The 13,306-nt window shown below is 42.5% G+C and overlaps 1 protein-coding gene across 2 annotated transcripts; it reads right to left on the bottom strand.

The window, feature by feature from the left end:
- Positions 1-398: 398 nt before the first annotated feature.
- Positions 399-11,283, bottom strand: LOC106605712 (NXPE family member 3). 2 transcript variants are annotated; one of them, XM_014201610.2, is made up of 6 exons: positions 11,138-11,283; positions 3,847-3,963; positions 2,164-2,939; positions 1,956-2,026; positions 1,487-1,705; positions 399-1,393 (listed from the first exon to the last, which is right to left on the bottom strand). In XM_014201610.2, exons 2-6 carry the CDS (start codon positions 3,946-3,948, stop codon positions 843-845), a joined length of 1,719 nt encoding a protein of 572 aa, XP_014057085.1. In that variant the 5' UTR covers positions 3,949-3,963; positions 11,138-11,283; the 3' UTR covers positions 399-842. The 2 variants fall into 2 exon arrangements, with proteins under 2 accessions (XP_014057085.1, XP_014057086.1); XM_014201611.2 differs by having other exon boundaries at positions 409-1,393; positions 2,164-2,936.
- Between the last annotated feature and the right edge of the window lie 2,023 nt (positions 11,284-13,306).

Raw genomic sequence — 13,306 nt, 5'->3', positions numbered from 1 at the left:
ATTTTGAAGCTCAGTCTGTACTTTTATAAAACATTTAAAATAAGCAAATCACTTACCTTCAATATACACTGAGTGTACAAAACATTATGGACAACTTCTTAATATTGAGTTGCACCCTCCCCTTTTGCCCTCAGAACAGCCTCAATTCGTCGGGGCATGGACTCTACAGGGTGTCAAAAGCATTCCACAGGGATGCTGGCCCATGTTGACTCCAATGATTCCCACAGTTGTGTCAAGTTAGCTGGATATCCTTTGGGTGGTGAACCATTCTTGATACACACGGGAAACTGTTGAGTGTGAAAAACCTAGCAGCATTGCAGTTCTTTATACCAACGGTGTGCACCTGGCACCTACAGCCATACTCCATTCAAAGGCACTTAAATCTTGTGTATTTCCCATTCATCCTCTGAATGGCACACATACACAATCCATGTCTCAATTGTCTCACAGCTTAAACATCTTTATTTAACCTGTCTCCTCCCCATCATCTACACTGATTGAAGTGGATTTAACTAGTGACATCAATAAGGGATCATAGCTTTAACCTCGATTCACTTGGTCAGTCTATGTCATTGGAGGAGCGGTTGTCTTTAATGTTTTGTACACTCAGTGTAAGCCTCAATAGAGAAATCTGGACACAAACGTTCACAGACAAAATGTGCAGGCATTTTTTTACATTCCCACATTTTGAGAGTAACAATCATCATTCAGTGTGATATGACAACAGTAAAAACACAATGTACATGTATGGTATGCAGAATTTGGTATTTCTAGGATTTTTTGAATATTGTATACTGTAGGTGTTGAATGATAGAATTCTGACATAAATCATTCTTAATCTGCTAGCTTGACTCTGGGCAGACATGAGAGAGGATAATGTCTATCATGTTCTTGATGATGATAGGAGGTGGGTGGAGGGCATGGGGGAGGTGGTGGGCAAGGGTCATCTCCCAGGCATCTATCAGCAAAACATCCAGACCCTTGAACATAGCCCTGAGCACCCCGTCCAGCTGCACTGAGAACCAGTCACTATTGTACAGGCTCACTTTCGGGTCCAGGGCCTGGAGGTTGGCCGAGCGCAACACCACCAGGGTCCCCGAAGCCCGGTCCAGAAGCCGCAACACCGCCCGCCGAATGTGGCGTAGTCGGCGAATGTAGACCTGTAAAGGGAAGGTGCTGAAATGGGACCATATGCTGATGAACACCACAGTATTTGACCCACCAGTTAGTCCATCCAGCTCATTAGCTACATAACGCATCTCACTGGCGATGACAGTGTTGAAGCGGATTGGAGGACCGTGACAACGGTACTTCAGCAGGATGTTGTGGGCACTGTCCACAGCCATGAAGGGCCCCACATTCTTAGGACTGTAAAGGTTAAACTCCTTCAGGTCTGTCACAAAGAGCAAGGGAGAGTTGGGAGTTGGACAGACAGAAGAGAGCGTTAGAAAGCACAGCAGAGAGTGAAAGATGCCGCAGGACTCACCTGCTACTAAGATGTTGAGGTACTCGAACCACTGTCTGACAGTAGAGTCTCCGTACATGTACACCACCTTGCCCTTCAGACACTGAGTGGCAGATGAGTCGTTAAACTGGCGCATCACACCACCACCCAGCGCTCGCCAAGACCCTTGGAAGTAATACCCGGAAGGAGTGATCCTGGTAGACTCTGTCTTCATGCTGCTTCTCTCCACGTCTGCTTTGTCTGAAAGAGGAAAGCAAGCATCTTGCACCAGCTAGCATCATCACTTTACAGGCAATAGAGGTGCTAGGGCTTTCCCACCTTACATTACTGTAGATGCAGTAGTTGGCTCGAATACTGTCCTGCACACCCAGAAACTCTCCAGAGTTGAAGTATACAGCCACAAAGCAGAGCAGAGCAGTTAGTAGGCTGGCTAGCTAGTGTTAAAAAGATAAACACACAGTTGTACTGTGGTATCTCCTTGCTTGCCTACCTTTTTTCTCAGGCAGCACAATGACACTGTCAGACCCTGAAGGATGAATGGGAACTTTGATATTTACACCGCTGAGAAAAAGTGGAGAAAGAATCATATTTGAATGTTAAATAAACTCAATGCAATCTGATACATTGGAAACAAAGTCTGTGAATACATTTCACACACTTTTAAACACATTCACTTGCATACTGTAAAACTCACTGACCTCTGAAAGAGCAATGCCTCCTTGTTCACGAGCAGATGGTTCACATAGGGTCCCCTGGCGTGGTTGATCCGTGTGTCACAGCTCAGAAGCTTGGGCTTGTAGCAGTACCAGGGCTCCCCTGTGTGGGGGTCTGTGTAATTACACAGCGGCTTCTGGTTTGTCGGCAGACACAGGTTACATACAGTTGTCTGGGACAGTTTTCCAGAGCGGAACAGACTCTGAAAGGGAATCCGGTCGGGCCGTTCCTCTCGTATCCGTCGTAGAACATGAACTGCCTCACTAGGATGGACCAGTGTCACCTCCACCTGTGCAGACCCCTGCCATAGTAACGGGAAAATGGCAGAGTAGGTCCCATTCCTGTGGTCCAGCACCTGTCCTGCAACACCTGCCTCCAACTTGGAGGAATGCAGCCGGGCCAGCAAGAAGTCTCCACCATAGCTTTTGGGACACCCCTGGAAGTCATGCATATGGACCAGAGCCTCCAACTGGTCCCCTACGTGCCACTCTCTCCTGCCCCCTGCTGGCAGGATCACAAAAAGGCTGTGTGCTGGGTCACTGGTCTGGTTCAGGGACACATTCACAGAATGGGGCTGAGGCTGTGGCCAGGCGATGGACTCCAGGAGGTCACGCTCCTCCAGAGCTTCCTCCGGTGAGGGCTCCTGGCTACAGTAGCTCTGGTTGCGGTCCAAAGGAGATGGGCCCTCTGGGAGGAAAGCTGAGTGGATGTTGCTTTGGTGCTGGTAGAACATTGACACTGCTTGGCAGTTGAGCTTCTGCTGAGTAAAGAGAAGAGGTCACTAACAGGCATGCTACACTGGACACTAACTTTTACAGGGCGTGTGACGCTTCCATTAATTTCAATGAAACATGGACATAAGCAGCACAGCTCTGTGAGAGACTTGTGCTGTTCAGTGTAAAATGACTCTCTGGTACTATTTTCAAGAATTTGACGCATGACTCACACCCAAGAACACTTGATAAAGTGGCTTGCATTCTGCTGATGCTGGCAAAATCTATGCATCAAGTGTAGCATCTAAAAACCTACTGTTTCCGTGATGCCCTAGCTGCTCTTAGCAACATGGGTGTATTTACATACACTAGCTTTGCTTTCAATTGTATTGGGTTGTACAAAAACAGTCCATGGAAGCCAGAAGTTAAATACATTTCCATTTCAACTTACTGTGCCGATGGGCAGGACTGTTGGTCATTATGAAGGCTGACTTTGACAAAAAATATCTAAAGTATCGTATTATTAAACAGATTTTCCAAATATGGGTCTGTTGTCAACCGACTTCCTCTGCTTACCTCATGTCAAAATAAAAGTCCTTCCCGTGCGCCATATGTGGACAGAGAGGAAGTGGGTCTACAACAGACCCACATTTGGAAAGTCTGTTTAATAATACGATCCTTCAGATATTCTGTCTCAAATTCCAACCTTCATTATGACCAACATTCCTGCCACCCAGCACAGTAAGTTGAAATGGAATTGTATTTAACTTATGGCTTCCTGTGGACTGTTTTTGTGCCACCCAATATAATTAAAAGCCACACTAGTGTATATAAATACACCCACGTTGATAAGAGCAGCTAGTGAAGCCACAGTGTAGCTCCCCTGTTGAGGGGGAGAAGGTGATAGAAGCAATGTGAGATTGGCTCGTATTAGGCCAGATGGCTTTACCCTACCTCCAGAATGTTAATGTTGCTGAACAGGAAGAAGAGGCCTGACAGTGCCAGCAGGAAGAAGATACATATATATTTGGACAGGCTCCTCCACATGGTGTCCATCCTCTGTTAGTCAGCCTGATATTGACACAAAGAAGCTGGTAAGGGACAGATCACCATTTTATTTAATTCTGTTGAGCCATTTTCTTTGACCAAGTTAAATTGTAAAAAAAAGTTTAAAAAGTTACATTTTCTTTCTTATACCTCTCAGATATAGGACAGAAACAAAGACCTTATATCTGAAACTCAGTCTATTCTTGTTCTGAGAAATGTGTACTACTCCCTTCACAGAACAGCGCAAAATGGTTCTAATCAGAATAGAAAGAGGAGTAGGAGGCCCGGTGCACAACTGAGCAAGAGGACAAGTACATTAGAGTGTCTAGTTTGAGAAACAGACCCCTCACAAGTCCTCAACTGGCAGCTTCATGAAATAGTACCCGCAAAACACCAGTCCCAACGTCAACAGTGAAGAGGCGACTCCAGGATGCTGGCCTTCTAGGCAGAATTGCAAAGAAAAAGCCATATCTCAGACTGGCCAATAAAAATAAAAGATTAAGATGGGCAAAAGAACACAGACACTGGACAGAGGAACTCTGCCTAGAAGGCCAGCATCCCAGAGTCGCCTCTTCACTGTTGACGTTGAGACTGGTGTTTTGCGGTTATTAAAACAGTGGGCCATTTTAGTAAACTAAATGCCATTTATTTTTAGTAATTTTGTAACGGAGACGCTGAGAGTCGAGAAGCAAGTGCAGGGGGTGTGTTTAATAACACAATAAACATGGACCGATACAAATCAAGCATAGCATCTGGATATGAAAAACAATTAAATACTGCCTTGGGAATGAATCAAAGGGAGTGACAGATATAGGGGAGGTAATCAGTGAAGTGATGGAGTCCAGGTGAGTCTAATAATGAGGCGCAGGTGCATGTAACGATAGTGCCAGGTGTGTGTAATGATGATCAGAGCTCCGACGTCGAGCGCCGGAGCCAGTGAAGACGTGACACATATTTTAGTCACATCACATTTTTATTGCCTCATTATCATATAGTAAACATAAACCACTAACTTCCATGTGTACTAATATCATAGTGTCATTTATTTGGGGGCTTATTCACCACATGAGGAAGTAAAAACTCAAAACACATTAGCTAGATCGCTAACACTAAATATAACACTCACCGTTAGTTTTATTCTAACAGTTTAATTTCATTTAAAAAATGTTGCAGTTGTAGCCTGCTACCCTATGCATTCGCAATGGCCGATGCACAATTGTGCCTTTCGCACGCTTCGTATCTTAAAGCCATATAAAATATCTCAGTTGTAAAATAGTTGCTGTTGAGCTCAATATTAAGACATGACAAATAAAAAGTATACCCACAGAAAGCTGAGAACAACAGTTGCTTCCAAAAGGTATGTATTTCCTGCAATTGGATTTTGAAATGTTATACAATCAGAAGCCTTTTTTCTCTCTCCCGGAGTGCACATCAAGAGGCTCGCTTCTATTGAAGTCTGTAGTATTTTTCCCGTCAATTTATGGATGCAAACACTGTCTTCTCCCATGGAAACGTTGCATTTGGTCTTGTTTGAATCATTCGGTCTCGTTTGAATCACTGGGAGGGAGCCATGGCGTGTGCCTTATTTGCATCAATGATTTGTTGTCACCAGATTGCAAATTACACTGAAAAGAATTAAATCTCTCCAAAATAACTCAATCTCTCATTCTCTATATTAACACGTAACTCAACACAAGGCATCCATATAAGGTCACGATTGGTTGTGTGCAAGGACGATGGTTAGCTAGCTCAATCACAGTCAAGGTTAGGGTTAAGGTTAGGGTTATGTCTAGGATAAGGCCCTAACCCTAGCTTCATGTCCACTCTGAGCTCAACCCTAACCGTAACCCTGATCCTAACTCTAGCTTCATGTCCACATCCCGGCCACATCCCGGAGTTTAGAGTTTGTCTGTCTGTCTGTCTGCCTGCCTGCCTGCCTGCCTGCCTGCCTGCCTGCCTGCCTGCCTGCCTGCCTGCCTGCCTGCCTGCCTGCCTCCCTACTTGTCCCTGCTTGTCTAAGTCTATATATCTGTCAGCCTGCCTGCCTGTCTGTCAGTCTGGGAGTGGATAGGTCTGTCTTTTTGAGTCTTTCACCAATTTACAAATTGCAGCTCTATCACCAACCTTTCTGCGTTGAATGCGATGTACTGTATAGACGTATGCGCCAATACCCTTGATACAGTGCATTCGGAAAGTATTCAGACCCCTTGACTTTTTCCATATTTTGTTACGTTACAGCCTTATTCTAAAATTGACTAAATATTTTTTTTCCTCATCAATCTACACACAATACCCCATAATGACAAAGCAAAAACAAGTTTTTAGAAAATTTTGAAATTTTTGCAGACCCTTTACTATGTACTTTCTTGAAGAACCTTTGGCAGCGATTACAGCCTCGAGTCTTCTTTGGTATAACGCTACAAGCGTGGCACACCTGTATTTGGGGAGTTTCTCCCATTCTTCTCTGCAGGTCCTCTCAAGCTCTGTCAGGTTGGATGGGGAGCATCACAGCACAGCTATATTCAGATCCAGTCTGAGGTCCTGAGCGCTCTGGAGCAGGTTTTCATCAAGGATCTCTCTGTTCATCTTTCCCTCGATCCTGACTAGTCTCCCAGTCCCTGCCGCTAACAAACATCCCCACAGCATGATGATGCCACCAAGATGCTTCACCATAAGGATGGTGCCAGGTTTCCTCCAGACGTGACGCTTGGCATTCAGGCAAAAGAGTTCAATCTTGGTTTCATCAGACCAGAGAATCTTGTTTCTCATGGCCTGAGATTCCTTTAGGTGCCTTTTGGCAAATTACAAGCGGACTGTCATGTGCCTTTTATTGAGGAAGGTTCTCCCATCTTCACAGAGGAACTCTGGAGCAATGTCAGAATGACCGTCGGGTTCTTGTCACCTCCTTGACCAAAGCTCAGTTTGGCCAGGCAGCCAGCTCTAGGAAGAGTCTTGGTGGTTCCAAACTTCTTCCATTTAAGACTGATGGAGGCCACTGTCTCCTTGGGGACCTTCAATGTTGCAGACATTTTTGGTACCCTTCTCCAGATCTGTGCCTCAACACAATCCTGTCTCAGAGCGCAACGAACAATTCCTTTGACCTCATGGCTTGGTTTTTGCTCTGACATGCCCTGTCAAATGTGGGACTTATATAGACAGGTGTGTGCCTTTCAAAATCATGTCAAATCACATGAATTTACCACAGGTTGACTCCAATCAAGTTGTAGAAACATTTCAAGGATGATCAATGGAAAGGAGGCACCTGAGCTCAATTTCAAGTTGCACATAAAGGGTCTGAATACTTATGTAAATAAGGTATTTCTGTTTTGTATGTTTAATACATTTGCAAACATTTCTAAAAACCTCTTTTCACTTTGTCATTATGGGTTATTGTGTGTAGATTGATGAATAAAAAAATGTGATGTCTTTCTCTTCCATATCCATATTGTGATGCCAATCTTCCCCCATTCAACGCAATACATTCACTAAGGCATAAACTCTGTGACACATCTTTTCCCATTGAATGTAATGACAAACATCAACCCCGTGACACACATCTTTTTCCATTGACTGCAATGTACTGTGAAAAATGTCAACCCTGTGACACTCATCTTTTCCTATTGACTGCAATGTATTGAGAAAAATAGTGACATTTACTTTTTTTCAAAACAGTTTCAGAATGACGCCATCAGGCTGGTAATGGGCTGTCTCAGTCCACTGCATCCGCCCTTGTCATCCTTACACATCTGCTGTGGAAGATGGGAGAGCTACAGCAGTGTTTGTCAGACCAGGAATCTAAAATAACCTAAAATCCGTCTTCTCACGACAGCGTCTGAATCGTGCGATCCGAAATCCATACTCGCACGAACACAATGGTGTTCTCTGTTTTGCTCTATGACCACCACAAGTGTCACCGGACTCGTCTGAAGCCAGTACCGCAGATCTGCCAACTTCTGTCTGTAGCGTCCAAGCAGTTTGGGCTACACACTAATGTTTTTATTTTTTATTTTATTTAACCTTTATTTGACTAGGTAAGCTGCTCCAGTTAAGAACAAATTCTTATTTACAATGATGTCCTACCCCGGTCAAACCCTAACCCGGACGATGCTGGGCCAATTGTGCGCCGACTCCCAATCACAGTCGGTTGTGATACAGCCTGTAATCTAACCAGGGTCTGTAGTGACTCCTCTAGCACTGAGATGCAGTGCCTTAGACCGCTGCGCCACTCGGGAGCCCACCATCGAAAGTTGAGACTCTCACAAAAATGTCTGTTTTCTCTAGGACGCCCACAAGCCTCACAATTCTCCTCTGAAGGTAGCCTGGTACCAGTTAAAAATGTTTTATGGAAGTACAGTGCATTCGGTAAGTACTCAGACCCCTTGACCTTTTCAAAATGTTGTTACGTTACAGCTTTATTCTAAAATGGATCAAATAAGTGTTTTCCCTCATAAATCTATACACAATAACCCATAATATCAAAGCAAAAACAGGTTTTAAGAAATATTTGCTAATGTATTAAATAGGTATTCAGACCCTTATTTACATAAGTATTCCGAACCTATGCCATGAGACTCAAAATTGAGCTCAGGTGCATCCTGTTTCCATTGATCTGTCACACCCTGATCTGTTTCACCTGTCTTTGTGCTTGTCTCCACCCCCCACTAGGTGTCTCCCATCTCTCCTCATTATCTCCTGTGTATTTATACCTGTGTTCTCAGTTTGTCTGTTGCCAGTTCGTTTTGTTTGTCAAGCCTACCAGCGTTTTCCCCTTTGCTCCTGTCTTCTAGTTTTCCATTCTGCCTGCCCTGACCCTGAGCCTGCCTGCTATCCTGTACTTTGTCCCACCACACTGGATTATTGACATCTGCCTGCCCTGAGACTGTCTGCCATTCTACACCTTTTGGACTCTGATCAGGATTACTGACCTCTGCCAGCCCTTGACCTGTCATTTTGCCTGCCCCCTGTTCTAGTAATAAACTTTTGTTACTTCGACACTGTCTGCATCTGGGTCTTCCCTAAAACGTGATATGATCATCCTTGAGATGTTTCTACAACTTGATTGGTGCCAACCTGTGGTAAATTCAATTTTTTGGACATGATTTGTAAAGGCACACACCTGTCTATATAAGGTACCACAGTTGACAGTGCATGTCAGAGCAAAGGAATTGTCCATAGAGCTCTGAGACAGGATTGTGCCGAGGCACAGATCTAGAGAAGGGTACCAAAACAATTCTGCAGCATTGAAGGTCCCCAAGAACACTGTGGCCTCCATCCTTAAACGGATGAAGTTTGGAACCAACACGACTCTTCCTAAAGCTGGCCCCCCGGCCAAACTGAGCAATCAGAGGAGAAGGTCCTTGGTCAGGGAGGTGACCAAGAACCCGATGGTCACTCTGACAGAGCTCCAGAGTTCCTCTGTGGAGATGGGAGAACCTTCCAGAAGGACAATCATCAGTGCAGCACTCCACCAATCAGGCCTTTATTGGAGAGTGGCCAGACGGAAGCCACTCCTCAGTAAAAGGCACATGACAGCCTGCTTGGAGTTGCCAAAAGGTACCTAAAGGACTCTCAGACCACAATGAAACCAAGATTGAACTCTATGGCCTGAATGTCAACCGTCATGTCTGGATGAAACCTGGTACCATTCCTAAAGTGAAGCATGTTGGTGGCAGCATAAATGTTGGTGGCAGCAAATATGAATAACCCCTATGATGTAACTATGTTTTTGTTGTATTATTTCACTGCCATACTGTGTTTGATCTTGTCTAGCCATCTTGTCTCAAGAGGACCACAATGGAAATAAGTCCCAAACTTTATTGTGTGTTATCCTTGATGATTTTATTCATGTGCATGTATATCTTTTAAGTTTCATGTGTGCTTGTTTTTTAAAATGGTCGAATTAATAAACTAAACTAAAACTAATGCTGTGCCCCAGAAACCTTATTTTGTTGTAAAATTCTAGTTGCTTCCATTTTGTTTCAATATATTTATGTGTTTTGTGAAATATTAGCTTTTGTCTGAAGAAGAAAAAGACAGGAAATTGAATAGCTAATTTGACCTATGCACTAACAAGACGAAGGTTTGACACATGCTGGAGTACTGTAGTTTTATTGCAACAAGATCTCATAGTTTCACTTACATATTTGACGTATTATGGAAGCATTAATTCCACATGGTTACACGGTTAAAACAGAAACAACTCAAAGGATTAAGCTTAGGTATTAATGCCGAGTGGTTTAGGTTAGGGATATGGTTTGGGATAACCTTAAAACAAAATAATGCACCGTTTCCATCAAGTATCATCAAATATTCTCACGGCTTGCAAGAGCATTATGAACTGTCATAGTGCTGTGGTCAGAGCAGCTCGCTTTAGTCTGATCAGCGTGATTTGCCTCTGATCATCATGAGTTTGTATGAGTGCTCAGCAAGAGTTAAAAAATGTGTGAGCGCCGAAGGCAGCATATATCAACGTTCTCAGGGCCGTTTCAAATGTCCAAAGTCTATTTCTAGTGATCAGCCTGCTTTATTGATCTAATGTACTTCAACAACAGAATTACCCACATTGGACAAAATGAAAACGTTAACCATAATCAGAGACTAAACAGTGTTGGTTTACAATTACATTGTTTATGCTCTATTCTTACAATAAAAGTGACTCAAATGACACAATAAATTATTTACAATTCAGTTCCTATTGGGCAAAATATAATCTAAAACACAACCAAAACAAGCTGCAAATGCATCCAACAAGTTTGTACAGTCAAAAGCTTGATGTAACTTTGGACTAAACTATAAGTGTCAAATTACTTCAAATGGGGGGACTAGATACATAAAGTGTTTTCATTTCTAAATGGTAAAAGAGATGTATTAAAATACCCTCAAAACACAGTGGGAGGAAACAGAAAGACCAGAATTATCATTATTTTTGGCACAAAGTTCATTAGGTTGATTATAATGCCAGCAGGTTGTAGGCCACTGCAATCAATGAGAAATGGTCCTTAATCAATAACCCGTCAAGGAACAGATCAAGCAAAAATTAAAGATTGGCTCTTTGCGTGTCATTTCTTTTCTCTAATCCTTGATTCCATATTCACAGTGAAAATATCAATACAATGCAGCCTGTACCAACAGATGAAATATGCTCATGTGGTTCCTGTAATAATTGATTAAGTTAGTTAGTTGTGCTGTAGTTGCTTACCGTTTATGTATTGTCCCTCTTTGTCTAGAATAAATTATTTACAAACTTGATGTCCTGTCCACTGTTATTCGAGGCTGTCTGTCTGAAGAGCATTCATATGTCCTTTACAACCATAGAAGTAGATAGAGGGCGCATTTAGGGTTGTGTCAGTAATGACATTTTGTCCGGCAGTTATTGTCATGCAAATGTCTGCTGGTCTCACGGTAATTGACTGTTAATTAACAAACACGTTTAGCATCTCCAGGCCTCCATGCATACAAGCCGCTGATGTGCACCTTTGGAACATCTACATTTAAAAGTCTAATAAAATATACACCATCACAATAAATCCATTATTTATTTTAGGCAGGTCTAAAGAAACATTATTATATGAAGTAAATGTATTTCAGAAGAACAGAATAGGAGTCAGTCTACTCCTGTATGTTTTCTGTCTATGTATCCATACTATAGGCTGTAGGCTAGTTCAATTAGCAGACAACATATGCTTATAAGTCCCGTGCCATTATTTTATATTATATGATTTTATAGTAACAATATAATTGAACTTAGCTGAATAAAATAGAATGGAATTTTTTCCATTCTGGGGCGAGTGCACATATGAAATGGCTATGTTGAGTGTAAAAGTTATAATTTGAAATATGTCCTATATGCTCGATTTTGTGTTATTTGGCTACTTTAGTTGTGAATGATACAAACCTTAGAATGTCTTAGAAATCAAAACATGTATGGGCTACATGATGCGACTATAGGATATTGATTTTAGAATGTCTCACCAAAAGCTTGCGCTCTCTTCCTTCCCTCAGGCTGTTCTCTCATCAAGTGATCATATTATCACCCTGTCGTGGAAATTCTTACACAGGGACACTCGAAGTCTATCTTAAATGAATCATTGTTTATTCGTCAGCACGCTTGAGAGGTTCCAACCAACTCAATGCACCATAATACACATGTCAATCAGGAGCTCTCTCTGGGCAGACCAGGCAGTTGTCTTATAAATGGCTATACACAGACAAATTATATTTGCATGATTTAGCATAATTAATTCATCATTACCGTTTTGTCTCATTCATGTGACCGACCAATACTGTTTCATAACATGTGACAGACCAACACCTCACGAGGCTTCTCCTCTCTAAGCGGAGACCTTGAAACTGAGATATCTTTAGTTTGTTCTCAAAACAAGGTCTGGGTGTACTGCCAATTTGCAGTTACTGATAATTGGAGGATTTGTTCAGTCAACCACTTGCATGAACACAGAAATTGGTTTATAGAACAGCACATGAATAGAACACAGAAATTAGTTACAAGAAAAGCACAAACATTAAAATTCCCATTGTAACACAATTCTCAATTTAATCTTGTCTTTACTAATATGTAAAATTTGTTTAGACTTAGAATGGCTCATTATCAGGAACAGGGGCAGTGGAAGAAAAGCACTCAAATAGGGAATGGAGGCCACTTTCCCCCGGATAGGCTACTGCGGTTTTATAGTGGATCATGTGTTTAATAGCAGCTGAGAAATAAATATAGTAGCAGCTGGGATCCTCCTCTTTTTAGTGACAACCATCAAAACTCTTCTTTCACACAGGATTGCATATATAATAATGTCTGGGCTTATAAGAAAACACTTGGCCTATTTCACTCCAGGCATCAACCACTGATTGAGGAGCATGCAGCCTCTTGCTGCGCGACAGGTGAGATTCCACCCAAACTCTGTATGCTATGGGCTCTCCAACCCTGTTCCTGCAGCTACCCAGTGCTTCATTTGGGAAACCAAGTGAAATCTGTTCGGGAACATAGATACCAACATGGTTTCACAATGAAACATACTGTATTTTATTAAACTGTTGACTACCTCCCTATCTGCGCCCTCGAGAATGGAACAAAGGAGAGAGAGGAGGACATGAAAACGCTCGGTTGTGAGATTCTCAGATCAAATCAAACTTTATTTGCCACATGCGCCGAATACAACAAGTGTAGACTTTACCGTGAAATGCTTACTTACAAGCCCTTAACCAACAGCGCAGTTCAAGAAGAAGAAAATATTTACCAAGTAGGCTAAAATAAAAAGTAATAATAAAAAGTAACACAATAACAATAAAGAGGCTCTATACAGGGGGCACCGGTACCAAGTCAGTGTGCAGGGGTACAGGCTAGTTGAGGTAATCT

The sequence above is a fragment of the Salmo salar genome, chromosome ssa05, assembly GCF_905237065.1.
Source record: "Salmo salar chromosome ssa05, Ssal_v3.1, whole genome shotgun sequence".
NCBI lineage: Eukaryota > Metazoa > Chordata > Actinopteri > Salmoniformes > Salmonidae > Salmo > Salmo salar.
The sequence above is the reverse complement of the archived record's forward strand: the minus strand, read 5'-3'. Positions and strand labels throughout refer to the sequence as shown.